This window comes from Cyanistes caeruleus, chromosome 7 (genome assembly GCF_971803275.1).
Source record: "Cyanistes caeruleus chromosome 7, bCyaCae1.hap1.1, whole genome shotgun sequence".
Classification (NCBI taxonomy): Eukaryota; Metazoa; Chordata; class Aves; order Passeriformes; family Paridae; genus Cyanistes; species Cyanistes caeruleus.
Window position 1 is genome coordinate 18,614,665 of NC_141707.1, and position 26,814 is coordinate 18,641,478.

A 26,814-nucleotide genomic window follows, 5' to 3' on the forward strand; every position below is an offset into this window, starting at 1 on the left:
TGTCTATTTCAATTTCACAAAATTCGTGTTTCTGTGAATTGTATGCTACTGTTTGTTATGCTTAACCGCTTGGAACAAACAGCAGAAAAACTGTGAAGGAAACAAAAACAGCCCTAGAGCACCAAATCTATATATTGCCAAACACAATTTTAGAATTCAAAGTTATGGGAAAAAAGTAGTTCAAATGGTGTATTCTAATAGTGTGCAGCCACTTGTCTGAGCTCAGCTTACTTATTTAGTCTGGTGATTGACATATGCATTTGGTATGGCTTCTTGGATGTTTTATAAAGAAAGAAAGACTGAATCTCACTGATATGATGACTTCTGACTTGTCCATATGCCCTGCTAAAATGCTTTTTATTGCTTTCTTTGTCTTGTGATTATGAATTAGGAAATTTGCAATGTAAACTGCACTTGGTAAACTAAATCAAATTATAAATCAAAAGCTTTGGAACGGCTGAGGTTTCCTCAGTGAATCCCTTTTGTGCCTCCAAAATTAGCATTGTCAATCAGGACCAACAGGTGGTGTATGGTTACAGAGAGTGAATCCCCTCTCACAAGATACTTTCTTTCAAGAAACCAATCAGAACCGGCACTGACATGATGAGGCAGACCTGTCAGCAGAGCTGGGGTATATAAAGCGAAACAACTATGTTAGCACTTCTGAGCAGTCGTGCATTCCCCGCCTCGCCTCGGGTGTAGGGATTGCAAAAAAACAAAACTACACTGTCAAGACTGTGTAGTTTTGTTTTTATGATTAGAGGCTCTTCAATTCTCATGCTGGGATTGTCTAAAAAAATCTTACTCTGGATAAGGACGTCGTTCAAGAAGATTTCGTTGGGCTTAGCCCACTCTTGCAGGCACTTTGAGAGATCAGGTTAGTAGCATGTTTCTGCTGGTGTAATAAGTGTTTTATCAGTCATTAATAATTCTGATACAATCTATTATTTATAAATTTTCTCTCAGGGGGTTGTAGATTTCAGGGTATAGGCGTGAAACACTTCAATTCTCTGTCAAGGTTATAGCTTTAATTTCTGGAGTAAACTTTGATAACTCTCAGCAAAAAGGTTTTTTCCACCATATTTTATTGCTAAAGACTACATAAATTAGGACTTTAAAAGTGCATGGAAACATGTGCTTAACTTTAAAACTCCTTTCTGTTGGGAGTGTTCAAGGTTATGCTGCTGAGAGATAAACTGAGAAGCTCCAAGAATAGCTCTGATAAAATGCACATGGTATCAGCTAAGCGCTGATGACTTTTTAAGGGAAACAACTGCTAAGGTATCACTTACACGGCAGCTCTGGAACACTTGTCTGCTGTCATTCATGGCTGCAAAGGTTATTTCTGGAACATGACATTTTAGATGCATACTTTCAATTCTAATTATACAAGAAGCCTTATAAGATCAGATCCTCATCGCCAGAATTTGCTTGGACAATGAAATATAGAAACTTTGTGGCAACTCAGTGGAAATTCTTAATTAAATTATTCCTGATCTCTTCTGGAAACTATATATATATATATATGAGCTTTCATAATATTTAATTGTATTGTAAAATTATTCCTTTTATTTTAGCTGAGCTTCAAAACATAGTCATAACTGAACAAGAAAATCCCAATACAATATCCAGTTCTGCCCTTATTGCATGTATGCATCAGGCCCTGATTTCTATGTAGGAACCCATGTAATGAAGAATTTTCATCCCTATGAGAGGTGAAATAAATTTGACTTGTAGTGAAAGAAACTTCACTTTCTCATTTTTAATTTAAGCTTGGGACTGTCATAAAATCAGGCAAAAAAGCCAAAGCAAATGGAAGTAAGTAAATATATGAATAAGATTGGCTTGAAATATTGTGGGGTTAACCCCAGTATGTTGAGACCAGATATGCCCTCAGTGGAAGTTTTTAATGAGAAAAAATGTAACTTTAATGAATGTATGATAATATTAGGAAGATAATGGCTACCTTTTTAAAAACTGCACAATTCAACATCAGTAAATAAATAAGTCATGCAAATATAAAATATCAACACACAAGCTTTTCTAGTGGCAGTTTTTAGTGGCAGTTTTCTAGTGTTATTTCAAAGCAGAATCTTGTGGCATAGCAAGAGAAAACAAACTTTCTTTCAGATTTCACATGGCTTTGCAGTTGTTCAAGCCATCAGTGTCAGTGGCTACTTTATATCCTAGCTCACATTTCGAAGGTGGCTGTCTTCCCATATTCAAAATTCCACTGAGATACTCTCTAAGAAAGAGGAGAATTTTATCTGCATCTTTAATCCCAATATGCTTCTGTAAAGTGAATAATTTCACTTACAGAGTGCTTTTAAAATAGAGTCTCTTGGCATTTTTGGCATTATTTTATTATTAATAATGCAATATTCACTATTATTGTTTATTATTAATTTATTAATTATGCATTATTTTCATTATTAAGCTAAATATATTGTAGGCTTTCACATTTCTTTGATTTGCTTCTTAGTGACCTAGCTGTCTTGTCATTGAAGAATACAAATATTTTTGCACCAGATATAAAAGATATTTTTAAAATTTATACAAGGAATTTGTTTCCTGTCAGATAAAAAAGTTAATAGACAAAGAGAGGCAGCCTGAATGACCTGTGGAAGGTCACACAGTGAGTCAAGCACAATTCTGTCTCCTGCTGCATACTTGCAATGCCAAAGCACAGCTCCACTTAATATAATGGTTTCCCATCCAATTCAGGCAAACACGCTCCAAGAGTAATTTGCTATACAACTTTGTAAAAATCCACAACTTTTTAATTTCACCAGGTCATTCTGATTTAAAACCGTGGAAAGCAAATTGTTCAGAGAAAAATTACAAGAACAGTGCAGATACAATAGCATTTTCACCATTGATATCTAATGATGAGGTTTTTTTTGCTTGCAGAGTGCCTGTAAAGATGACGACGAAAGCACCAACATTTACACAGCCGTTACAAAGTGTTGTGGCACTGGAGGGTAGTGCCGCAACCTTTGAGGCTCACATTAGTGGTAAGGTTTTGATTCATTTTTCCAAGATTTGTTATAGTTTATCACTAATTTCTTTTCTAATGTTTATGCTAAGAAATTATGACACTTTTCATAGATCATAATCTGGTATGAACGTGTAAAGATGAGTGCTGAAGTATGGACATATATCTGTATCATACAGTGCTGAACAACACCTTTAAATGTATATGCAGAAAAATATATACTGTGCTAATAAGGGAACTTCATGTGGCTGCAGAAACAATAATCTCACCTGGATCATGACTGGGCAGAATCAGAAGTCAGGGTGCAAAAAACAAGGTTTATGCTAGTTCTTCCAAAACCTTTTGTTAAGCTTTAGCTAAAGTGTATATCTACTTTCTCTGCTGTTAATTCCAGAGTTCTAGGAGGCGATTAAAAGCACAAAATCTAGGCCCAACTGGCCACTGAAGAGGGTAGAAAACCCTAGTATGATAAACAATTGATGTATTCATCATGATGGTAGTACAAGGCTGGATTAATATAATTTAAGTTACCTATGCAATTTAAAGATACCACACAACTTAAAGGTTACTTGATTTCTCCAGTCTACATACTACTCAAACACCCTATCTTGTGCAAAACACCTGAGATAACGTTACTGGAGACTCAACACCCTGTTCTAAGAGTGTCTCTGACCTCGGCAGTGACTAAGGAGAAATGACATGTGTTCCTGCTGGTGGAATTATATTGTCTTACAGGCATTAGCAATGTGATGATCCACATACCATAAAGCACTACTCAGATGCTCTGTGACAGGTGCAAACACATGATCTGTGCAACTATAAAGATCTCTGACATCTGTGGTCCATGTATTTCATCCCTTGGTCCCTTTGCATAACACTGGCTCACAGAAGCTGTTTGAACATGTCCTGCAGCCTCTGTCACATTTTTTCATGCCATGTTCTATTACTTGTCCCTTATTCTTCAGTTAATTTCCCTGATTTTCTCTTCTTGCTTCTACACTGTAAATTTTCCATCAAAATTTTATCTGCTTTTACAATACTTACTATTATTATGAATACCTAAAAAATATCATCAGAAAAAAAAAGTTAGGATGCTAGTATTATTATTATTCAATGAGTGATTTTGGCTGATTTAATTTGTGTGATATTATGGAGTACTTGGGATGGGAACTTGATTTCTTACTAAGAAAAGGTACAGCAGTATTTCTAATAGCATGGTCATATTCTAATATCATATGCCATATTTGTATGTTAGTCTCAATTAGTTGTGAGTCATCCTCTTGTTAGGTTTTTTTCACATTGTGAGATTCTGATATAAATTTCCTGCCCCAAAAACATCCTCCAGGTTTGAAAGACCTGACAGTGGCTTGGCATTTAGTTTTTCTACAGCATAAAAAACAGGAAAGGGTTTTTACTCTAACTAATTGCACAAATAAAGGACTACATAGCTTTATCCTGCTGTAATGTTGACATGTTATGAATTATTGTGCATTTAAAAATCAGAATTTTTCTCTGTCTCTAATAACACTGGCCTATTATATACAATTCAAGTATTAATACAGAGCTACAGTTCAAATGTGAAGAGCTCAGTTAATCTAAGGGTATCAAGAAGATCTTAGCAACCACCTGAGATGCAATTTTGCTGTATGTAAACTCGAACAAATTAATTGTGCTGCTGTATTAGACTGTGAATTAAGTGTGACATTACAGAGGGTTGATATCAGATGAGTACACTCAGCATGTAACAGAAAGCACAGAACACACACAAACCCTGTTATTAAAAGCAGCAAATGCCAGAGCAGCCAGGACACTGTCACAGGGTCCTACTGGGTCACCAGTGACTGAGGAGTCATGAGACAAGAAAGTCAGAAGTGTTGCTGGCACTAGAACTGTGCCAAGCTCATGTCTCCATAGTACTGATCAAGTTTAAATTTCTTCTTAAAGAATTAACCTGTGGACTGCTTACTTTTTTTTGAACTGGTATTTTCAGGTATTACCCAGTGCAAGAGAGCCTTTACATGGTGCTTATTTTTGAAAGCAGCACACAGATCATACACAAGTTGGAAGTCCCTCTCACATCATTGTCAGGAAAATCTTATTGAATTCAATTACTTAGGTGGTGAATTTGAGGCACTTCAGGTCGATTTTCTTCTTTTTGGTATTAAAGTTCAAAAAACCCTCAAGGACAGTTTTAAAATGAAAAACGATTGTGCTGAAAATTAACAGTGAATCACAGTGTATTTGGGACATGTAGAAGTAAATCCCTACTCTATGCAGACCAGGCACATACATCTATAATCTGAGTTAAATCTTACCTAGCTCTGTGACCTGGGATTAGCAGAGTGTTAGTAAATTTGTGGAGTCGAGTTTTTAATATAAACTTGGGCTCAGATTTCTAAAACGGTTCCTAGCTCTGGATCCCTTGTACATAGCAGCTTGAGCCATCAAAATAGATTCCATTTTAAAAGTGCAAGTCTTTTTCAATCTGCCACAGAAACTCCCATTTTTGCTAATCATCATATAATACCACTGCAAGAAAATAAAACTTCTGACAATGTTTCAAGGAATTCACTATTGAGGATATATTTTGGGGGGTTGCCTAGCTTAAAACATCTTTAATTTTCACAAATATTGAGGAGACATAGATCTGATAGAAATCACTGGGGTCCTAAGTTTATGATGATAATGCCCAAATTGCCCTACACCAACAGCAAAAAATTGAATTGTACCATCAGGACTGTTTCATAATTTCCATCTGTGAAATTAACAATACTTAAATGTACTTGTATCCTTTTGATTTCTAATCCTCCCTAAAATTGTCCACATTCTCTTTCTGTATGAGTGTGAGTTTCTGTTTTACATTTCTGTAAATATCAGTGCTTTATTGTGAGTAAGATCTTAAACTTTCCTAGCCAAGTCTGATGGGTCTGCAGTCAACCAGTGAAAGCTTCAATCTACATATCTTCTCTTTCACTTTTGTCTCACACAGTCACTTTCCTGGAACATTAACTTCCCTATTAATTTATTCAGTTTATAGGAAGGATACTCTAGAAAGGAAGCAGAATTCTGTGCACCTGGGGTTTTCCAAACCACAGACATTAGAACTGGGAAAATTAATTCATCTGTAAATGCAGTCTCAGATCTCATCCCTGAGCCCCCATGCAGTGCCACTGGTGATTTGGATTGACTGGAGATATACATGAAGTGAACGTGCAAGGATTTTAATTTTGAAGAAACTATGTTCTAGGACTACAAAAAAGATCTAGAGCTGGAACCATCCCCTTAAATTACCTGTTCTTATGTGCTTCATATAAGAATTTTACTTGTTCATTGAATGGATTTAAGTCGCTCCACAAATTTGGCTGAGTAGAACACTCTGAGAATTTCTGCATGGAATCTAAAACCACCATTTAAAACCAAAATTCAGCTGTTGGTATAATTGAAATTTCTCTGACCCAAAGACTCTTGCTCACAACCCTGACAAAAAGAACAATATATGTGAACAGCAGTTGATTCCAGATGACTGCTGTTGACCAAACTCAAAAAATTCCAGAAAAAGAAATTAAACTCCCCAAAACTTTGCTAGCATTTGATTTTAATGTCTACAGCAGTCACTTTTTCTGTCATTTCATTTTCTAAAGCCATAGTAGTGCAGAACATATGCTTCATTGGAAGTACTGATCTTTACATTATCTCCAGACTATTGGACTGGATAAATATGCTAGCAATAATCATATTTATCCTTATGTATATATGAGTATCCTACTCAGATATGTCCAAATACATTTTAAAAATACCTCACATGAATTAAATCATCCTCCTCATGATTTTGATGAACTTCTATTTCTTAATAAGATTGCTAAACACTACAGTCTTCTCATTATTCAAGTAATTTACTAAACACAGGAGCCAGTGCATCGGCTCTATTGATCTGTTATTTTGTTTCTGAAAACAAGTTCCTTTGTCACTGGACGTACATCTGTGCCCATGGCATTATGCTGCACCATAACTGTGCATACATGAGTGTGCATTCTGGTAATTTTTTATGTCTGGCATTTCACAATGTCTTAATCTCCTTTGTCTGCCTTTTTCTGTAGGTTTCCCAGTTCCTGAGGTGAACTGGTATCGGGATGGCCAGGTTCTCTCTGCTGCAACTCTGCCCGGTGTGCAGATCTCGTTTAGTGATGGCCGCGCTAGACTGGTGATCCCCACCGTGACAGAAGCCAACAGCGGGAGATACACTGTGCAAGCCACCAATGGATCTGGGCAAGCTACTAGTACTGCTGAGCTGCTTGTCACAGGTACAGAGCACCTAAAGAAAGGCACCTCTGCCTGCTAGCAGTGTGAGGGAATGATGGAAGAGTAACACGTTATGAAATAGTTCAGATTTCAAGTATGTGATCAGCAAAAAAAAAGCAAAACCACATTCCTTTTCCTAAAGCAGTCTAAGATTCAGCATGGGCTCTCACCAGTAAAGTCTAACAGTGTCCTTTACATTTTAACCCTATAAACTTTAATCTTGATCTCGCAAACTCTTATTCATGATTACAAACTTCGGGCTCAGCCCTTATACTCCTTATGGTCTGACATACTGGCTACATTGAAATTGCCCATAAAAGAAAGGATGCAGTTCTGCAGGATGGAGCCATTAATGATATCTAACAGTATCAATGATATTTAACAGAATGTCACATAAAGGGCCTAACCAATTGCTTAATGCCTATGGTTGCAAACAATCTGTCTGTAATTCTGGAAACATTTTCAATCACAAATGTAATCAGAAATAGTATTTTGAATGTTTCAGAAGGTACTATTATCTGTCAGTAGCATGTGAAGAAGAAATAGACTTCATGCACTTCTAGTAACAAAAGTATCTAGTATTTGCCATCATTTTTAAAAGAAGCTATTGTTTTTCTATTTACTTCTTCAATAAAAATGCAGCTGGAACAGCACCACCAAACTTCTCACAACGACTACAGAGCATGACTGCAAGACAGGGAAGTCAAGTTCGACTTGACGTGAGAGTGACTGGAATCCCTACACCTGTGGTGAAGTTCTATCGGGACGGAGTAGAAATTAAAAGTTCCCCCGATTTTAAAATTTTACAAGAAGGAGACCTTTACAGCTTAATAATTGCAGAAGCATATCCTGAAGACTCCGGCACCTATTCCGTAAATGCCACAAACAGTGTGGGACGTGCTACTTCAACAGCTGAATTACTAATTCAAGGTAACAGAGCTGAAATTGCAGGCCATGAAAATCAGAGCATTAATAGTAGTGGTGCAATATGCACCACTTCATTGCAGTTGATTTATAACTTCGTTCTCAAGAGTTAAATGCAGTGTCTTTGATGAAATTTGCCAAAGATTTTTGTCTGAGATTTTAAAGGATCTTTTCTCCAGAATGGGTCTTCTTTAAGTGAAGGATACTGTTGATGGAAAAAGGGATGCCTTGAGTTTTTCTCAAGGTATCTTTGGTTTGTAAATCTCTCAAAGTTTTATTTTTAAGTTGGCTTTTTCTGTTGTATATATAAATTTATATATAATTAGAGTTGACCATTCATTTATTTCTCCAACTGATTTTTGATTGTTGCCATATGCAATTCTTCTGACCACGTTTTCTCTTCCAAAAGGCGAGGAAGAAGCAGTTCCTGCTAAAAAGACAAAGACAATTGTTTCGACTGCTCAGATTTCACAAACAAGACAAGCCAGAATTGAAAAGGTATACTTTTCAAAAACAAAGCAGGTATGGCTAAAATGTGGAGGATTACTTCTACAGTACCTCACCCTATTTTTCTTTTTCTTGTTTTTCATTGTAGAAGACTGAAACCCACTTTGATGCCAGATCACTTACAAGTGTTGAAATGGTTATAGAAGGTGCAGCCACCCAACAGCTCCCACACAAGGCACCTCCACGAATGCCTCCTAGACCTACATCAAAATCACCAACCCCGACAACTGCTGCAAAAGCACAAATGGCACGACAGCAATCACCGTCACCTGTTAGACAATCACCATCACCTGTAAGACATGTCAGAGCACCAACACCTTCACCAGTCAGGTAAAATTACTATTCTTTCAGGCAATATTGCTTTTGAATCACTCATACATATAGAAGTCATGCTGTAGAATGAGAACATAGTATAAAGTGAAAAAATGCACTGACTTACTAGTGGCTGGGTTTATTCTGATGGTGAGCTCTAATGTGCTATATTTGCCACTGCTATAGAAGTGTGGGTGGCTTATGTAGACTTCTGTTCCCTGCTGTAGAAAATCCCATTTGATTGCTGTACAAAGAGCCAAAGTAGCACTCACAGCTCATGATGAAACAGATAAAAACAGTGGAGCAGGTGGCCCTTGATTATTTTAGATGAGCAGAGAAAAGAGCAATGACACTGATGAGTGGCAAACAGAATGAAAAGATATATAAAAAAAAACATTGAGCTCATGTTCCATGTATGTACTGGTAATAAGTACAGAAATAACATTTTGAAGGTAAGCAAGCTAAATGTGGTTATAGAAAATTGAAGTTTAGCTCTGCTGTGTAGAAAGTCTGGAGAGAAACTGAGTGATTTGAAAAGCAAGTCTCGTGGTCTGGGAGACCCTGTGAGGTCTGTGCTGGGGGGAAGGTAAAGAGAAGAATGTTTTAATGTCCTGCAGTTTCAGTATCCTGAAGCACTAGCATTGTGGAAGGAATGTCCCCAGACTGAATGCTCAAAGAGCCCCATTTAAGTTACCAGAGCTGGGTGAGATGGTGAATTTTACCCCACTGATTATAATTTGCAAGGACAGGAATAAATGGACTGGTAGCAACTAGCAGTAACTAAGAAACTGCATAAGTGAAAAAAGAATTCAATAGCGACATCTAGAGCACATGTAGAACTAGAAATTTGTCCTCCCTTGATAGTCCTTTTAGACAAAAAACACATTAAAAAAAACTAAATCTAAACATTAATATGATGATGCTGCCCCCTACTGCTGCTATTTGTTAAAGTTCTCAGGGAAATACACAAAAAAAGCACAAAAAATTCCACTCAAAGAAATTCTAAGTTAAAAATCCTGTTTAAGAACGTTGGAAAATTCTTTAAAACTGTCTGATAGGATTAGGACTGAATTTTTGGAACATCAAAATTTAGAAACTAGCAATTTCCAAGTGGATATTAATTATTGTGTCTGAGGTCTGTAAATACAAGTGTGGGGAAAAATATTAGGCACTGATAAGAAATCTGCCTGGAGTACATATATGGGTGACACATGAAAATAATAAGATGTAGTACAGAAGTACATCCATTTGTTTTGCTAAGTGGTTGCTACGTGTGATTTTTATAGAGATTGGTTAAAATTATCATTTTGTGTATTATGAACGTATTATGTAATACTTACAGCCTGTGAGTGTTTTGTATTATTCCTATTAGATTAATTAGAACAGAACAAATGCAAAATCATGCTGTATTTTTATATTTCAAATATAATTTCTGAAAATGACAGAAATTGACTGAAATCTCTTTTCCACTTGTTCTTATTTCTTTTTGGAAACTAAACCACTACAAAGACATGTTAAAGCTATGAGAATGACAACAGTTAGGCATAATATTAAAAAAACAAGTTAGCATAATTCACAAGTAAAACCTTTCAGAAACCTTTCTTAAAATCAAACCACACATTACTGGAGATACCCTATATGGGGAGGGATAACTGTTTATACAGTTTATACAGTTATCACTCTGTGGCAGTAGATTAATGATGTTCATACTCAATGTTTTTCAATAGGTCAGTTTCTCCTGCTGGGAGAATCTCCACCTCACCTATTAGACCAGTGAAATCTCCATCTCCAATCCGTAAACCACATGTAGTGACAACAGCTGGGGCTGATGTCCTTCCTCCCTGGAAGCAGGAGGGATATGCTGCCACCATGGAAGCCCAGATGAAGGAAACAAGAGTATCTACAAGCACTACCCAAGTGACTGAAGAAAGATGGGAGGGGAGATACGGGGTCCAAGAACAAGTTACCGTTACTGGCGCTACTGCTGGTGACATGGCCGCTGCTGCTAGAGAGGTAAAGTCTGGTTTTGGAAAAAGCATTGAGTTATCTTTGTGTGGGGTCCCACCACTGCTGGATGGATCTGCTGAATGGCATCTGAGAGGCTGTGTGTTAAACCATGTGTGCATCTGCTGTTGAGAGAGTTCTGCTGCAGATATGGAAATGCTTCTTTGCAACATTCTGTCTCTGTACTTGCTTTGTGCTTCTTCTAAATGTATGCAAAATATGAAAAAATGTCTTTTGATGTGACTAATATAGGTGAGAAAGGACAGTGAAAAAACAGCAGCTGTTGCTACGGTTGTTGCTGCTGTGGATCAAGCCATGGTGAGAGAACCAGCTCCAAGTGTTGTAGAGCAAACTTCTAAAAAGACAGCAATGACTGCAGTCCACGTTCAGCCTGTTCATGAGCAGGTAGAAACAGAGCACAGACATTCTATGATTTCCTTTTATCCCTTCATCCAACATGCAAACAAGGCATGATTCACTGTGAGGAATTAACAAGATATTACCCAGTGCACTGCAAAAGCATGCATACTCATCTAGAACACCTAGACTGCATCAGGTTCACTTATACCATCGCATTCCATCATAACAGGATTGAACTAATTACTCATTTTAAGTTTAAAGATGCTTTCTCTGAAAGTGATCCTCTATTCTCTCTTCTCCTTTATTCTCTAACATTATTCTTACGATGATGAAATTTTTTCTTTAATACCTCATAATTTCCCCACTAGGAAAAAATAATTCTCCCTTAGTATTTTTCCTTTACTTGGATTCCTCTCTTATTTTTCCTTCTCCTCTTATTTTGATGATTAATTTTTTAAAATGAATTCTAAGGCTTTGGTTTTTTTTGTTTGTTGCTACAAAAAATCAGATGAAAAAGGAGGCAATGGTAGTAGTTACCAGTGATAAAGCCACAAAACAAACAGTGATATCAAGAACTAGAGAAGGAATTGTAACTTCACAAGAACAAAGACACATCTCTCCTGAAAAGGTGAATACAGATTGTACCTGAGATTGTTATGCCCTACCTTGTTAAAAATCTGATATCTCATACAAAAGGCAAGCCTATGAAGAAGACAAATGAAATGCTGTTATTATTTGTGCCATTTATATATGTTCACTCTTCCAGTTTATTTTGCTATCGTTTTCCTGTCTCTTCTCCGTGATCACCGTCTTTCCTCTGTTATTTCACTTCCATTATTTACACCTAAGAATGTGGTACATAAAGTTGCAAAACATCATACTAGACAAACCTCTTTGTTTTCATATATTATATAGTAATTTACTGCATAGTATTCTTGTTCATTTAAAGAATTAACATGTTTCTACATGTTAAAACTAGCTCTTAAGATTTGTTGGGGAGAGGTGTGTTCTCATATTGTCTCTAAGCTTGCCATTTGTAGCCTGCTTTGTTTGTTGGCAGCAGAGGGGGTCAGAAAAAGGAAGAAAAACTCATTCTGCATTTAAATCAATTTTGAAAATACCAATGAGTGATTTGAATTCAATTATTTTATTTTATTTTATTATTTTAACATGTATTTTATCAGAAAAATGTGATTTAATGGAAAATGAGCTTTTATAGCCAATGTTACATTTGCATTATAATAGAAATGTGTCAGGAAGAAAGTGTAACCTTTTTTTAAAGCACTGAGAAACAAAAATCCATCTGGACATTAATCTGAACATGGCATTTGAACTCTTGTCAAATGAAAGTTTTGTAAAACATTTTTAATATCCTACACTTTCTCAAGGTGATTATAATGCAGGACAGTTTTTCTCTGAGCCAATTTTTCTAGTACTGCTTTCAGTAGCAAACCAAGCATTTGTGCAATGTTTTATTATTTTTATGTTAAATGTTTTATACAAAGTCCGTTCATGTTGTTATTGTTGTTTCCAGACTACATGACTTCAAAATACAGAATGTGACATCTTCGTTCATTTTAATTTCTATGCTCTTTTCCAAATATATTGAAAATCACATACATACATATTTTAAAATAAAAATATGAAATTCTTTATTTGTAAATGTTCAGGTGAGAAAAGAACCAGAGAAAGCTCCAGTACCGACAGTAACAATTGCCACAGACAAAGCCAAAGAACAAGAAAGAGTAACAAGAGCCAGAGAAGAAATATCTACCAGACATGAGCAAGTGCACATTGCTCATGAACAGGTAAATAAATGTTACACTCTTTAGTTTATTGAGATAACTCTGGTAGATAAAATCTGTTAAATAAATCTGTTCACTGTCCTTCTTTACCAAGAGATTACTAAACAAATTTGTGAAATAAAGTATTCCAGACCAAAATCACTGCAGATCCATTTCTGCTGACCACATAGCAGCTCTGTCTGCAGAGAAGGGCAGCTGCCCTTCTTACAGAGCATTAGGACTTTTATTGCCACAGTACACAGAATTTCATCTGATGCCTAATGACAAATTTATCTCTGAAGGTAGATTTCTGAATAGAGATTTTAAAGGTTGTTTTTAGTGGTAGGATATGGAGTGTGAAGCTTGATTTTATGACGTGCACACTTGTGTGAGGATTGAATACATCTGTTAGACCATATTGTGAAACCACTCAACTAATGGGGTTAGTTGTTGAATCAGTAATGCTAATTTCTATGCAAACAATTTCTACAAAACATAATCATATATTACAAACTAGGAAGTACAAAGTTTCTTCTCTCATTCAAGTAAAAATTAATGCACTATATTAATGACTTTTCATGAGCTTCTCTCAGCATATAAGATGGGCTATAGCTTGGGTACAAAGGCATTGTTCCAGTTCTGAAGTCAAGTTCTTCTTGAGATGCATTTAGAAACATTATCCTGCTTTCCAAAAAAGTTGTGGAATCATGACAAAAGGCATAATCAATTACTATTATTTTTCTTTACCATAAATAATAGATAAGAAGGGAAGATATGAAACCTTCTGTACCTAAGGTAGTAATTTCTACTGATAAACCTAAAGCACCGGTCATAATATCGAAAAGTAAAGAAAGAATTGCCACCAAACAAGAACAAGTGAGCATAACACGTGAAAAGGTGAATAGCACTGTTATAACCATATTTGGGTTTTATCCTTTCTTCTTTACAAACCTCCTGTTTTCTTCAAAAAGTACTAACTATACATTTCCACTTTATTTTTTCTAAGATTCTTCCACTTACAAACTTTTAGACCTAATTAGACTAAATTATTTCACCTTGATCTTCCTCTCTTGTTTTCATTAATAGGATGCTCATAATTATTTTCTGACTGATGTTTGGAATGGACTGACTGACTCCTGAAATGCATTTTAAAGATTTTTAAATGCATTTTTAATGATTTTTTAAAATCATTACTTTCATTTAAATACCTGCAAGGGTATAACAATACTTATCACTATCCACATAATACAGAGATGTGTGCAGTGCACAAGGATCTAACCCTTCAATTCTCCTTCCCTGATCCCATTTCAAAATGTTTTTTCATTGTTCAAATATCTTTCAAGACTGAATGTAAACTTTTATTTCTGCTATAAAAACTAGATTAAAAAGGAAGCTGAGAAAACTAGTGTAGTTCCAAAAATAGTTGCCACTGCTAAAACCAAAGCACCAGTCACGGTGTCCAGAAACAGAGAAGAAATTACAGCCAATTATAATTTGGTTTATCTGAAAACCTTATGTCTTATGTACCAAAGTAGGTACTTTGGTACAACAGAATGCTCTCAAATTAATTCCTGAAAACATACCCATTCAGTGGGATGATTGTCAAATAACAGAGTCAGTATAATTAAGTTTCTAGTGCTGAAGAGGTTTATATGCCACCCTTTAGGAAATGTCACTCTTTAGGCTATAGTCTGATTTCTTCATGACAATCTCCTCTCTATCAGTGGCTTTTAAGTAATGTTTACTTGTTCAAATTTCTGACTGCAATCTTCTTTTTCTTGTAACTTCATAGCTGTCAGACGAAACAACTTCTCTTTAATGTGATTTGAATTGCTCTTTGTACAATACAAAGTTTAACATCCATTCAGGTCTGTCCAGTTTGTTACTTATGACCATCAGACACTTGTTGGCACTGCTTTGTCCCAGTAGGATTCCCAGAGTAGGAAAGGTCTACAATTCAGCCAGGAACCCTTAAATGTGGAAGAATAGCATAGTTGAGAACCAGTGTTATTTAAAATCTATTTGCAGTGTAGTACATTCAAAAAATACTTTTATAAAATATAAGTAAACAAGTAAAGCATATAGAGCTCACTCTGAGGAGTCAGACTACTAGGTTAATTCAGACCCTTGTTATATGATGTAAATTTAGGGCCAAATTCAGGCCAGTATAAAAATTATTTTAAAACTGACAGTAATACTGAATAAGGGGGCCCTATTATGCAAACACTGATAAGAAAACAAAATCTTTGCAAACTATCACATTTTGGCCTCATCTAAGTAATTTTAGTTTAAGCTGGTAATGGCTTTAAGCTCAACATGTAATTATCTATTATGGGGTTTTTTCCCATTTACAAGGCATAAATATCATGTGCTCTGTTGCTATATTGAGATCAGTTATGACAGTAATAACAAACAGTATTTGCAGTGACTGGGCAGAAGTTTCCATCCTGACAACACAGAAGGTGTTTATGGGTTATTAGAAACAAATAGAAGTCCTGGTATAAAAGCATTATTTCTGAATTATCAGACATCTCAGTCTCCCTCCTTTTGTAAAATCCTTTAAAATCAGCACTGTGTTAACAGATATACCTGATAGAAAAATTTTGATAGATCTGTTTCCTAATAAATACATTTATATCAGATGCTAGATGCATTTTTTAAATCTACAAGAGTTATATGGAGCTGATGAACATACTTTAAACCTATGCACATTTACATACCTGCATACTCTTAGACAAGTGGACACGAATGTGGCTGTAAAGTATTAAAACTGGGCTTTCAGAAAACTATTGATATGTATAAAAGACAGAAGCACAGATATATTCTGGATGTGCAGAGATAGCACTTATAGAATATATTTGCAATTGAATTTACTGATTCCTAGGTGTATTTACCAGTGCATACTTTGGATTTCATCATGACTTTTGCATAACCATACAACCTCTCTTTGGAATATACATTATAACTCTTTGTCATATATACAAGCTTTTGATATAATGATGAATATGTGTATAAATTCTGCTGATGTTATTTATAGACTCAAGCTGGAAAAAAGGCTGAAGCTGTAGCCACAGTTGTTGCAGCAGTTGACCAGGCACGTGTTCGATCACCCTGGCAACCAGAACAAGCAGATGAAACTTATGTTAAGGAGAAAACTTTGGAATATGGTTATAAAGAGCACACTGTAACAGACCGTGTTTCTGAGGCCCCAGCAGAACGTCATGTTGTCACTAAAGAAGTCAAAACGGTCTATGTTCCTCCTGAGAAACCTGTCTCAGCTCCTGAAAAGCAGGAGGTTCATATATCAAAAGAGGTTAGACTCCTTTTACATTACATTCTTTTCCAGAAACTATGTCCCAGTGAAATCTGTTTAAGTTTAAATAACAGCGTCACTTTCAGCAACTTTTTTCATTGCTTTGTGTAGATAAAGAGAACAACAGAACTTGAGAGAACAATTCATGTTGAACCGCCGCGACCTCGCACAGCAAGTCCTCACTTCACGGTCTCCAGAGTTGCAGTTCCTAAACCAGATCATACGTATGAGGTAAGCTGAATTTGTATCCAAGAGGAGCAGCATGCTCATTTTCAATAGCCAGTAGGGTACACATTCAATTTGGCTTTTCCTCCCACACTCCAGTGTGGTGCCTCCCCAAGAGGAACAGTTGTATGCTCCTTGCAGTAATTTTTGTTGGCTTGTTTGACTAATAAGGAACACTGCTGTAAACATACAAATGAATTGCTAAAATAAAATTTGTTGTTATTATTTCTTATTTATATAATCTTATAAACTGTCTGAGAATGCAGATTCAGTACTTTATGATATATAGTGAAATTGTAGATATTTGTCATGCAAGTCATAGTTTTTAAAGAGCAGAAGTATCCCTTTTTAATCTTATTATGTACATCAGTTCACTCGCTTTTTTTTTCCTTGCTAATTAACACATGCTAAGCAATTTTTTTTTTAATGGAAAAAATCCAGACTGACTGCATAATCTGATACTATCCATTTTTAATTTTATTCTTCCATTCTTCTGTTGGACTCCTTTACATAATATTAAAATTTTCCAGTTAATTAATTTTCACATTCAAGCATAATTTTTCTCTTCACCTGGAATTTAAAATTTTTTTGCTCCATATAACAAAATTATATTTTGTTAAATATAATTTAACACTTATAAATATTTTTGTTAGATATTTATGTATGTTTTAAAAAGTAATTCCACCTATAATAAGATTTTGAAATCGCTTCAGTTATTTTAATCATTGGAAGTTATATAATTAGTAGTATTCTTTATTGCAGTACTAGACTGATTAAATGGAAATCTAAAGCTTCAAGCCTTAGATCTAAGGCTTCAAGCCTCAAGAAATGGAGAGAACGTTTCTTGTGCTCTGCTCAAGAGCTTCTTGACCATTTAAAAATCATATTCTAAAGTGAAAAAGAAAATATTTAAATGTTAGATGAATCAAAAATAATACAAGGATATTATATCTCTGGTATTCTACTACTGCAATCTAAAACTACTACTCTTTTTTTACATTTAGCTTTTGCAGTGCCAAAACCAAGTAACTAAGGAAGCAGCTGCTGCATATGCAATCTGCTAAAGAAATGAAGTCTCTCCTCTGAAAATAAGACACCAACAAAGCTGTAACTCTTTTTCTTCTGTTCCCTAGGTTTCAATAGCTGGATCTGCCATGGCTACTCTGGAGAAAGAGTTATCAGCTACTGCTGCTGTGCAAAAGATCACCAAGCCTGTGAAACCACCTCAGCTAAAGCCTCATGAAGCCAAGACAAAAGCAGAGCCAGTTGCTCCTGCACAGTTTCCCTTTGGAGAGGCTGCAGAGACGTATAAGAGTCACTATGGTGTTGAGACTAAAAAGGAGACAAGCATTAAAAGTGAAGCAGTGCGAACAGAACACTTGATGCTGCATAAAGAAGGTGAAGCAAAGGTATGTTTTTAAGTTAATTTCTGTCACTTTGACTGACTTTCATTTTAAAAATATGTAATAGCTCCACTTTTTTGCTTTCTTCTTATCACAATTTTTCATTTCTAAAGCATTCTGCTATCTTTTATCTTTTATCGGTTTTACACAAATCTTTGTAAGGACCTAATATTTACTTATGACATGCAAAGAGTTCACATAACCTGATTTATTTTCTTATTTAAATTATGCTATGTCCTTGACTTTGTTCATTAATTTTCATCTAAACAGGTGACAGAAACTGCCAGGGTTCCTGTACCTGCAGAAATCCCTGCTACACCACCCTCCTTAGTCTCAGTAAGTAATTTGTATGTAATGTAGGGCAGTTACACTAATTTTCTCTCATTCTGTTTTCTAATTTTTATCGCTGAATACCTAACCATTAAAAATTGGCTTTATTTAATCTTTTAAACTTTGTATTAGATTTAGTCAGCCATATAATTTATATCTGATACAAAGTCTTCTTGATGTCTTTTATGGTAGTGATTCTTCACATTTATGTTGCATAGTAGGTAGATCTATCTGCATAAATGTTAACCTGCCTTTTAATTTTGTTAATAACAGCAGTGTTCACAGACCCTAAAAGCCAGTTTCAAATATTTCCCTCCAGAAAATGTCTTTTTTTTTCCTGCATACATTGCTTCACAGAACATTGTTTTGAACTAGATGTTATATTTTCCATTCAAATAGGTTTTATATATTTAAATATCTGCTTAGTATTGAAAATGTATACTGACTGTGATACTTATTTTTTGTCATACAGGGCCTCAAAAATAAGACTGTGACTGAAGGTGAATCTGTCACTCTGGAATGCCAAATATCTGGTCATCCTCAGCCTACAGTGACGTGGTACAGGGAAGACTACAAAATTGAGAGCTCAATGGACTTCCAGATCACTTTCAAAGCAGGACTTGCTCGTCTTGTGATTCGTGAAGCCTTTGCAGAGGACAGTGGAAGATTTACCTGCACTGCTACCAATAAGGCTGGGAGTGTCAGCACTTCTTGCCACTTACATGTGAAAGGTGAGTATATTTGCAGAATCAAAGAATTGTTAAAGTCGGAGAAGACCTTCAAGAGCATTGATTTCAAACATTAACCCAAAACTGCCAAGTCCACCGCTAAACACTGTCCCTAAGTGCCACATCTACGTGTCTTTTAAATGCCTCCAGGGTGGAGAAGGTATTTAAAAGTCAGCCCAGATGACTCATGGGCCCGTTAACCTGTTCCCATGCTTGATAACCCTTGATAGCCTTTTTGGTGAAAGGTTTCCTAATATTCAAACTAAACCTCTCTCGATGCAACTCAAGGACAGTCCCTCTTGTCACTGTAGGAAGTAATAATTTTGTTAACAGTATATTGCTTGTAATGTATCTTGGGCACTTAAAACATATGGCTTGGGTTGTGTTCTGGGGTTATTAGATAGAAGGGCTGTAAGATTATGAAGAAAAGGCCAATAATGAGCTGATAATAGGAGACTCTTAAATCGATTCCTCAATGGAATTAACGAGCCCTCTGAGCCAACTAACTACTTTAGTTTAGTTACTTCAACTGAAGTCATTGCTTAAGGCCTATTAAGGTACTTTAAAATCCACTCTATCAAATTTGCCTTGTAGTTACTGAAGAAATTGAGACTCGAGAAACCATTTCTGAGAAGGCTGTTACCGAAGAGAAACGGTAAAGTTACTTTTCTAAACAGACTGCTCCTACGGCAGTCATTAGGTTCTTGCATTCTGTTTTATGAGAGCTTCAGAGATCAGCTCACTTACCTGCACTGAAATCTTATTTCAGCTATGTGGAGACAAAGGACATTGTAATGGAAGATGTCTCTGCTGCAGCAGAGGAAGTATCGGGAGAACCCATACCTCCTTTCTTCATTAGAAAACCCATGGTGCATAAATTAATTGAAGGTGGGAGCATTATTTTTGAATGCCAAGTAGGGGGCAACCCAAAGCCACATGTCTACTGGAAAAAAGGCGGAGTTCCTCTAACGACTGGCTACAGGTACTTTGAATACAATGCCCAAAATCCATCTTAACATAATTTTCATGCATATTAATTGTCAATGTCATAATTTGATTCCCTCACTTATGCTGAGGCAAATATCATCCGGATTCCTGTGAAATAAATTATTTTTTAATGTAAAAATTATAGGGTCATGTCTTAATGTGTAACTTCAGTTCACTTAATGTGTGACTTCAATTCACAATTCAATAGGTTTTTAAGTTTTAAAATATAAATACTTAAAAGACCATAAAAGGAGATATATGTTATACTTGTAAACAAATCAGGAAGAAGTTTTGTATTTGTTTTATTCTGTCTGTGCAATGTTTGCATTCTCTCTGTGTACGTGTTTTCTGTAGAAAGCAACATACTTCCTAGCTGAGAAAAAATATTACATTTGTAGCATTCTTGAAATGATCATGTTTTGATGATCCATATTAAAACAAACTGTGTGCACACAGAATATACCATTATATTGTGTCTGATAACTAGACCTCTGATATTTCAGTAGTGGGTTTTGGTTCCTATTTATTTAGTGACAACAAAAAGAAAGCTGACCAGTACTCTAGTTTCAGCATGGTTATTTTTCATATGCTGCTCTCTGTGCTCATTCATTCAATGAGAATTTCCTGCAAAAGTTTCTCTTTTTGTACTTTGTACAAGTTAGGAGTGTGTCTAACTGTAACTAAAAGCAAATTAACTAAAAGGTTAATTATAACCAGAATTATAGAGACTTTTTACTTTTGTGTTTTCCATAGATACAAAGTGAGTTATAAAAAAGAAACCGGGGAATGCAAACTTGAAATTTCCATGACTTTTGCCGATGATGCCGGAGAATACACTATTGTTGTTCGTAATAATCTTGGAGAAGCTTCTGCAACGGTCTCCTTACTAGAAGAAGGTACATTTTAATTAAGGAAATGGGAACAGTATTTCTTAAAATTAACTTCGAATGGGAAAAAAAGATTTTAAATTGTGCTGCAAATTCTTTGCATCTTAGTTTATTCAGCTCAAGAAACATAAAAGGAGAGCTGGTGGCTCTGTTTCTGCAAGACAGAGGATCTGACAGCAGGTCCTTGATGGACTTTATTCTTTGCTAGAATGTGTAGCTTCAGGAACCTTCCTCTGTTGGCATGCCATGTTCATGACAAGAGGTTCAGAGAGGGATGTGGGAAAAGAAGGCTAATCAATTAATAGGTTGTTATCTTAAAGGAAAATCAGCTAGGTTAATTTTTTAATTGGTCTTGTAAAAATGTACAAAATTTTTCAAGAGACAGAATCATGGTGAAAAAATTGTAAAATAATCTCTGCAGATGCTTGCACTTTGAAAATTAGGACACCTAAATAGTACAGGAAGGCTCCTACCTGTTTATAAAGCTCATCTCATTACATCAGTCTTTGCATTTTGTTGTTGTTTGTATTTATTGGCTAAACAGATAGAAAATCTGCTTGAATCACCAAAACCAGTAAAATAAGTTTGTACTTGTTTTCTCAGTTCAATTCAGTAAAAACCAAAAAATTTATCAAAATTCATCTGTTCTCAATTCTTAGCTGATTACGAAGCCTACATAAAATCGCAACAAGAAATGATGTACCAAACTCAAATGACTGCATACGTACAGGAACCTAAAGTGGCTGAGGTAGCCCCACCCATTTCCTATGGTGACTTTGAAAAAGAGTATGAGAAAGAACAAGCTCTAATTAGGAAGAAAATGGCAAAAGATACAGTGATGGTCAGAACTTTTATAGAAGATGAGGTATGTCTGTCCCTCCATATTAATTTTGGGTACCGACATTTTACCATACAAATAATTTATATGCAACATCATTATTTGACACAGAAAACTAACAGTCTTGCTTTTCTGTATAGGAATTCCATATTTCTTCTTTCGAAGAAAGACTTATCAAGGAAATTGAACTCAGAATTATTAAGACTACGTTACATGAACTTCTTGAAGAAGATGGAGAGGAGATGATGGTTGATATTTCTGAATCTGAAGCTGTAGAAGCAGGATTCGATTTAAGATTAAAGAATTACAGAACCTTTGAAGGGACAGGAGTTACCTTCCATTGCAAGACATCTGGATATCCATTGCCCAAGGTACCCCAAATTTGTATAGTTTTTTTTTTTGTAAATCATTTTATGCTCTACTTGAAAAAATCCCTTAACATCTCACTGTCAGACATTCTGCACAGGAAACAGCAACTCTCAAAAGAAATCCAGTCTTCTGGTTTGATATCAAGCTGAATTTTCCTTTTGCCCCTTAATAAAATAGTTAGGTTGATTAGCCAGTTCAGAGGTAGGCTGGATTTACCAGTTAAGTTGGTCTTGATTCTGAGTATCACTGAGGTAGCCCAGACCGGTGGGGAACACAGTAGCAGTCCAGTCTAGGTTACTTTGTTTTTCATCAAAATAGGCTTTTATATCTGTTTCTAGATCCAAAACTTGTGTTTCAGATTGCTATGTAAACATCTCACACTAGTCTCACCTATTTCAAATAAAAATGTTAATGTTTAACACATATGTGTGGGCTGTGATGCTTTTCAGCTGAAAACCAGCAAGTTGTAATGTCTTGTATGCACGAGTCATTACTGGATCTTTGTCTTTAGAAGAGTTCACAGAGCAGTTTACTGTTTCTTTCCATGTAGGTGGCATGGTACAAGGATGGCAAACGTATAAGGCATGGAGAGCGCTACCACATGGAACTTCTGCAAGATGGCAGCGCCACTCTGCGTTTACCTGTTGTTTTACCTGAAGATGAAGGAATTTATACTGTCTTTGCCAGTAATATGAAAGGAAATGCCATTTGCTCAGCAAAACTCTATGTTGAGCCAGTTGCACCTACAGCAACTCCAGGTTATATGCCAGGACCTGAAGTTATGAGAAGATATAGGTAGGTACACAATAATATAATATTATGAGACTTCAATCTGCTGTGATAGTCCAAAAGCTCATTACATAGCAGTTAAATAGGCTTAAGCTATTGGAGTTTGTGTAGCTCTAGAAAAGTTCTAAATGCTTTTTTCATGACTCCTACAGATTCAGGTGCTAACTTTTTGTCTGGTTTTCCCTTTTAATGAGCAATGCAGTTCCCAGAGTACAATCATTCACATGCATTTCCAGCCACGGTATCAGACTTAATAGCCCAATAACAATATTTATTTAAGTACTCACATTTTTGAAAAACTATCTTCTACTCTTAGAGTTTTAGTGTGGTGTGCAAGTTTTTTTTCCTGCCCTTGAAATAGCTGCATTTCTATGACAGAAAAATTTAAGCATTGCCTTGTCCTGTAGTCTCTATACACATACACACCCATGCACTAACGCACACAGGATTGCACTATCCTATTTTGATCTGTACACTATCCAAAATCCAAAAATTTCCTTGGCTGTTGTGTATCCTAACACTACTCAGTTCTGCAAACTCCTTTCAAAAACCTAAAGAAAATTGACAACAAATAATTTTATTTTTTTTTCCCCAATTTCTCACATAGATAAATCAGCCAAATTCTTTAAAATAAATTATGAGAAAGGCAAAGGTTGAAATCTGTTTACAACTGCTATATGACATTGCCATACACATCTGTCTTATCTTTTCCTTCCAGGTCTATCTCTCCACGGTCTCCAAGCCGGTCTCCTGCCCGCAGTTCTCCTTCTCGTTCTCCTGCCCGGAGATTAGAAGAAACTGATGAAGGGCAACTAGAGAGACTATATAAGCCAGTTTTTGTGTTGAAACCAACATCATTTAAATGTTCACAAGGGCAGACAGCAAGATTTGACTTAAAAGTTGTTGGCAGACCTATGCCAGAGACATACTGGTTCCATAATGGTACATGAGCCATATTTTAATGAATAAATATTCTTTAAAAAAGTCTTTTATGTCTCGTTGAGACTGTTTTGATTGCAACTCTTTTCTTTTCATGTGTACCTGCAGGTCAACAAGTGATTAATGACTACACCCATAAAATAGTGATTAAAGAAGATGGTACCCAGTCATTGATCATTGTTCCTGCAATGCCTGAAGACTCTGGAGAATGGGCTGTCATTGCTCAGAACAGGGCAGGCAAAGCTTCAGTCTCAATGACACTGACTGTAGAAGGTATTTTCTGTCTTTTCTATTATATTCTGTATATTATGTTATTTTTAGAAGTCTGATGAGTGTTTCTTATTTAAAACCATGGCTGTGTCATTTCCTCTTGTGATAACTTACATTTGCTCTCCAGCTAAGGAAGACCTAGTCAGACCACACTTTGTGGAAAGATTGAGAAATGTCAGCGTGAAGGAGGGCTCTAGACTGGAGATGGCAGTGAAAGCTACTGGTAACCCTAATCCTGACATTGTATGGCTCAAGAACAGTGACATCATTGTGCCTCATAAATACCCCAAAATAAAGTAAGGATTTTTGTTATATTTAAATCTATTCAAATTTAAATTTCATTTAAATTTTATTATTTGATTTTATTTAAAATACTTTATATAAGTTAAGTAGTAAATAACCACCATGAGTCACCCCATGACACACCATCCTGCAAAATGCTTCCTGCAGTTTCACAGAAGGGCCTTTTACATTGCAGCAAGGATTACAGATGTAAATACCTTGTAGGATTCACTCCACTTTCTTCCAGCCTGTGTTTTCATGTAGTTTCTATACAGCAAAGCCATCACAGAGATTTAGTGAACTTTTCTTTATTTCTGATTTTGAAGACCTCTGTACACAAAACTGCCGCAGAATTTAAGACTGGTTTTTATTATTCTTCTCCGTTTGGTTCTTAGGCACTGCACTCCCAAATATGAATAAACATTAAAAAAATTTCTATTCTATTCTATTACCTCCAGAGATTTGCCTCTGGGGGCTTTGATCTAATTTGGAAAAAGGGCAAAAATGAATGACAAAGAAGGGAAAAACAGTTAATTTTTCTTTCCATATTTCAGGATTGAGGGAACCAAAGGGGCAGCTGCCCTTAAAATTGAATCTACTGCCAGGCAAGATGCTGCTTGGTATACTGCTACTGCTATCAATAAAGCTGGTCGGGACACTACCCGCTGCAAAGTAAATGTTGAGGTTGAACACACAGAACCTGAACCAGAAAGGAAATTAATAATTCCAAAAGGAACTTACAAAGCCAAGGAGATTGCAGCACCAGAGTTAGAACCTCTCCATCTGCGTTATGGTCAAGAGCAATGGGAGGAAGGAGATCTCTATGACAAAGAAAAGCAACAGAAACCATTTTTTAAGAAGAAGCTCACATCTTTAAGGCTCAAACAGTTTGGACCAGCACACTTTGAATGCAGGCTTACACCAATTGGTGACCCAACCATGGTGGTGGAGTGGTTGCATGATGGCAAACCCTTGGAAGCAGCTAACAGACTCCGCATGATCAATGAGTTTGGGTACTGTAGCCTGGACTATGGGGTAGCCTATTCCAGAGACAGTGGAGTGATTACTTGCAGAGCAACTAACAAATATGGTACAGACCATACATCTGCTACTCTGATCGTGAAGGATGAGAAAAGTCTTGTGGAAGAATCCCAGTTGCCAGAAGGCAAAAGAGGACTCCAGCGAATTGAAGAGTTAGAAAGAATGGCCCATGAGGGTGCTCTACCTGCTGTTGCACTGGACCAAAAGGAAAAACAAAAACCAGAAATCGTTTTGGTTCCTGAACCTGCAAGAGTCCTTGAAGGGGAAACAGCACGATTCCGCTGCCGTGTGACTGGCTATCCTATGCCCAAGGTTAACTGGTACCTCAATGGACAACTCATCCGTAAGAGCAAAAGGTTTAGGCTCCGTTATGATGGAATCTACTACCTGGATATTGTGGACTGCAAATCATATGACACAGGAGAGGTGAGAGTCACCGCAGAGAATCCAGAAGGCTTTATTGAACATAAGGTCAAACTTGAGATACAGCAGAGGGAAGACTTCAGATCTGTTCTTCGTCGTGCTCCTGAGCCCAAACATGAGCCTGTAGTTACAGAACCTGGGAAACTCCTCTTTGAGGTACAGAAGGTAGACAAACCTGCAGAGGCAACAACCAAAGAAGTGGTGAAGCTGAAAAGGGCTGAAAGAATCACTCATGAAAAGCTTTCAGAGGAATCTGAAGAGCTGCGTAGTAAATTCAAGCGCAGGACAGAAGAGGGCTACTATGAAGCCATTACAGCTGTGGAACTTAAATCTCGCAAAAAAGATGAATCATATGAAGAAATGTTAAAAAAGACAAAAGAAGAACTTCTTCACTGGACCAAAGAGATCCCAGAGGAAGAGAAGAAAGCACTTCCTCCTGAAGGCAAAATCACCATTCCAACATTCAAACCAGAGAAGGTGGAGCTTAGCCCAAGCATGGAGGCTCCCAAGATATTTGAACGAATTCAAAGCCAGACTGTAGCCCAAGGAACAGATGTACACTTCCGTGTGAGAGTGGTGGGAAAACCCGATCCTGAATGCCAGTGGTTCAAAAATGGTGTTCAGATTGAAAGGACTGATCGTGTATACTGGTACTGGCCTGAAGATAATGTTTGCGAACTAGTTATCAGAGATGTGACTTCTGATGATTCCGCCAGCATCATGGTAAAAGCAGTCAATATAGCTGGTGAAACTTCTAGCCATGCTTTCCTATTAGTACAAGGTAATTTCAATTCTTTTACTCATT

General features: G+C 36.3%; 1 protein-coding gene across 1 annotated transcript in view; it reads left to right on the top strand.

Annotated features, from left to right (window-relative positions):
• The first annotated feature begins 501 nt into the window (after positions 1–501).
• Positions 502–26,814, top strand: part of TTN (titin) — a 240,259-nt gene continuing 213,946 nt past the window's right edge. The window contains exons 1-26 of the mRNA XM_086898524.1: positions 502–877; positions 2,911–3,014; positions 7,093–7,296; positions 7,937–8,224; positions 8,628–8,716; positions 8,814–9,055; positions 10,765–11,050; positions 11,294–11,446; positions 11,910–12,029; positions 13,072–13,209; positions 13,945–14,082; positions 16,223–16,498; positions 16,610–16,729; positions 17,857–18,132; positions 18,397–18,462; positions 18,929–19,187; positions 19,779–19,839; positions 19,954–20,166; positions 20,925–21,067; positions 21,718–21,923; positions 22,037–22,267; positions 22,816–23,060; positions 23,773–23,996; positions 24,102–24,266; positions 24,391–24,559; positions 25,100–26,790. Of these exons, the coding sequence (XP_086754650.1) occupies positions 2,924–3,014; positions 7,093–7,296; positions 7,937–8,224; positions 8,628–8,716; positions 8,814–9,055; positions 10,765–11,050; positions 11,294–11,446; positions 11,910–12,029; positions 13,072–13,209; positions 13,945–14,082; positions 16,223–16,498; positions 16,610–16,729; positions 17,857–18,132; positions 18,397–18,462; positions 18,929–19,187; positions 19,779–19,839; positions 19,954–20,166; positions 20,925–21,067; positions 21,718–21,923; positions 22,037–22,267; positions 22,816–23,060; positions 23,773–23,996; positions 24,102–24,266; positions 24,391–24,559; positions 25,100–26,790 (6,094 nt within the window). The 5' untranslated portion in view covers positions 502–877; positions 2,911–2,923. The remainder of the gene's footprint in view (positions 878–2,910; positions 3,015–7,092; positions 7,297–7,936; positions 8,225–8,627; positions 8,717–8,813; positions 9,056–10,764; positions 11,051–11,293; positions 11,447–11,909; positions 12,030–13,071; positions 13,210–13,944; positions 14,083–16,222; positions 16,499–16,609; positions 16,730–17,856; positions 18,133–18,396; positions 18,463–18,928; positions 19,188–19,778; positions 19,840–19,953; positions 20,167–20,924; positions 21,068–21,717; positions 21,924–22,036; positions 22,268–22,815; positions 23,061–23,772; positions 23,997–24,101; positions 24,267–24,390; positions 24,560–25,099; positions 26,791–26,814) is intronic.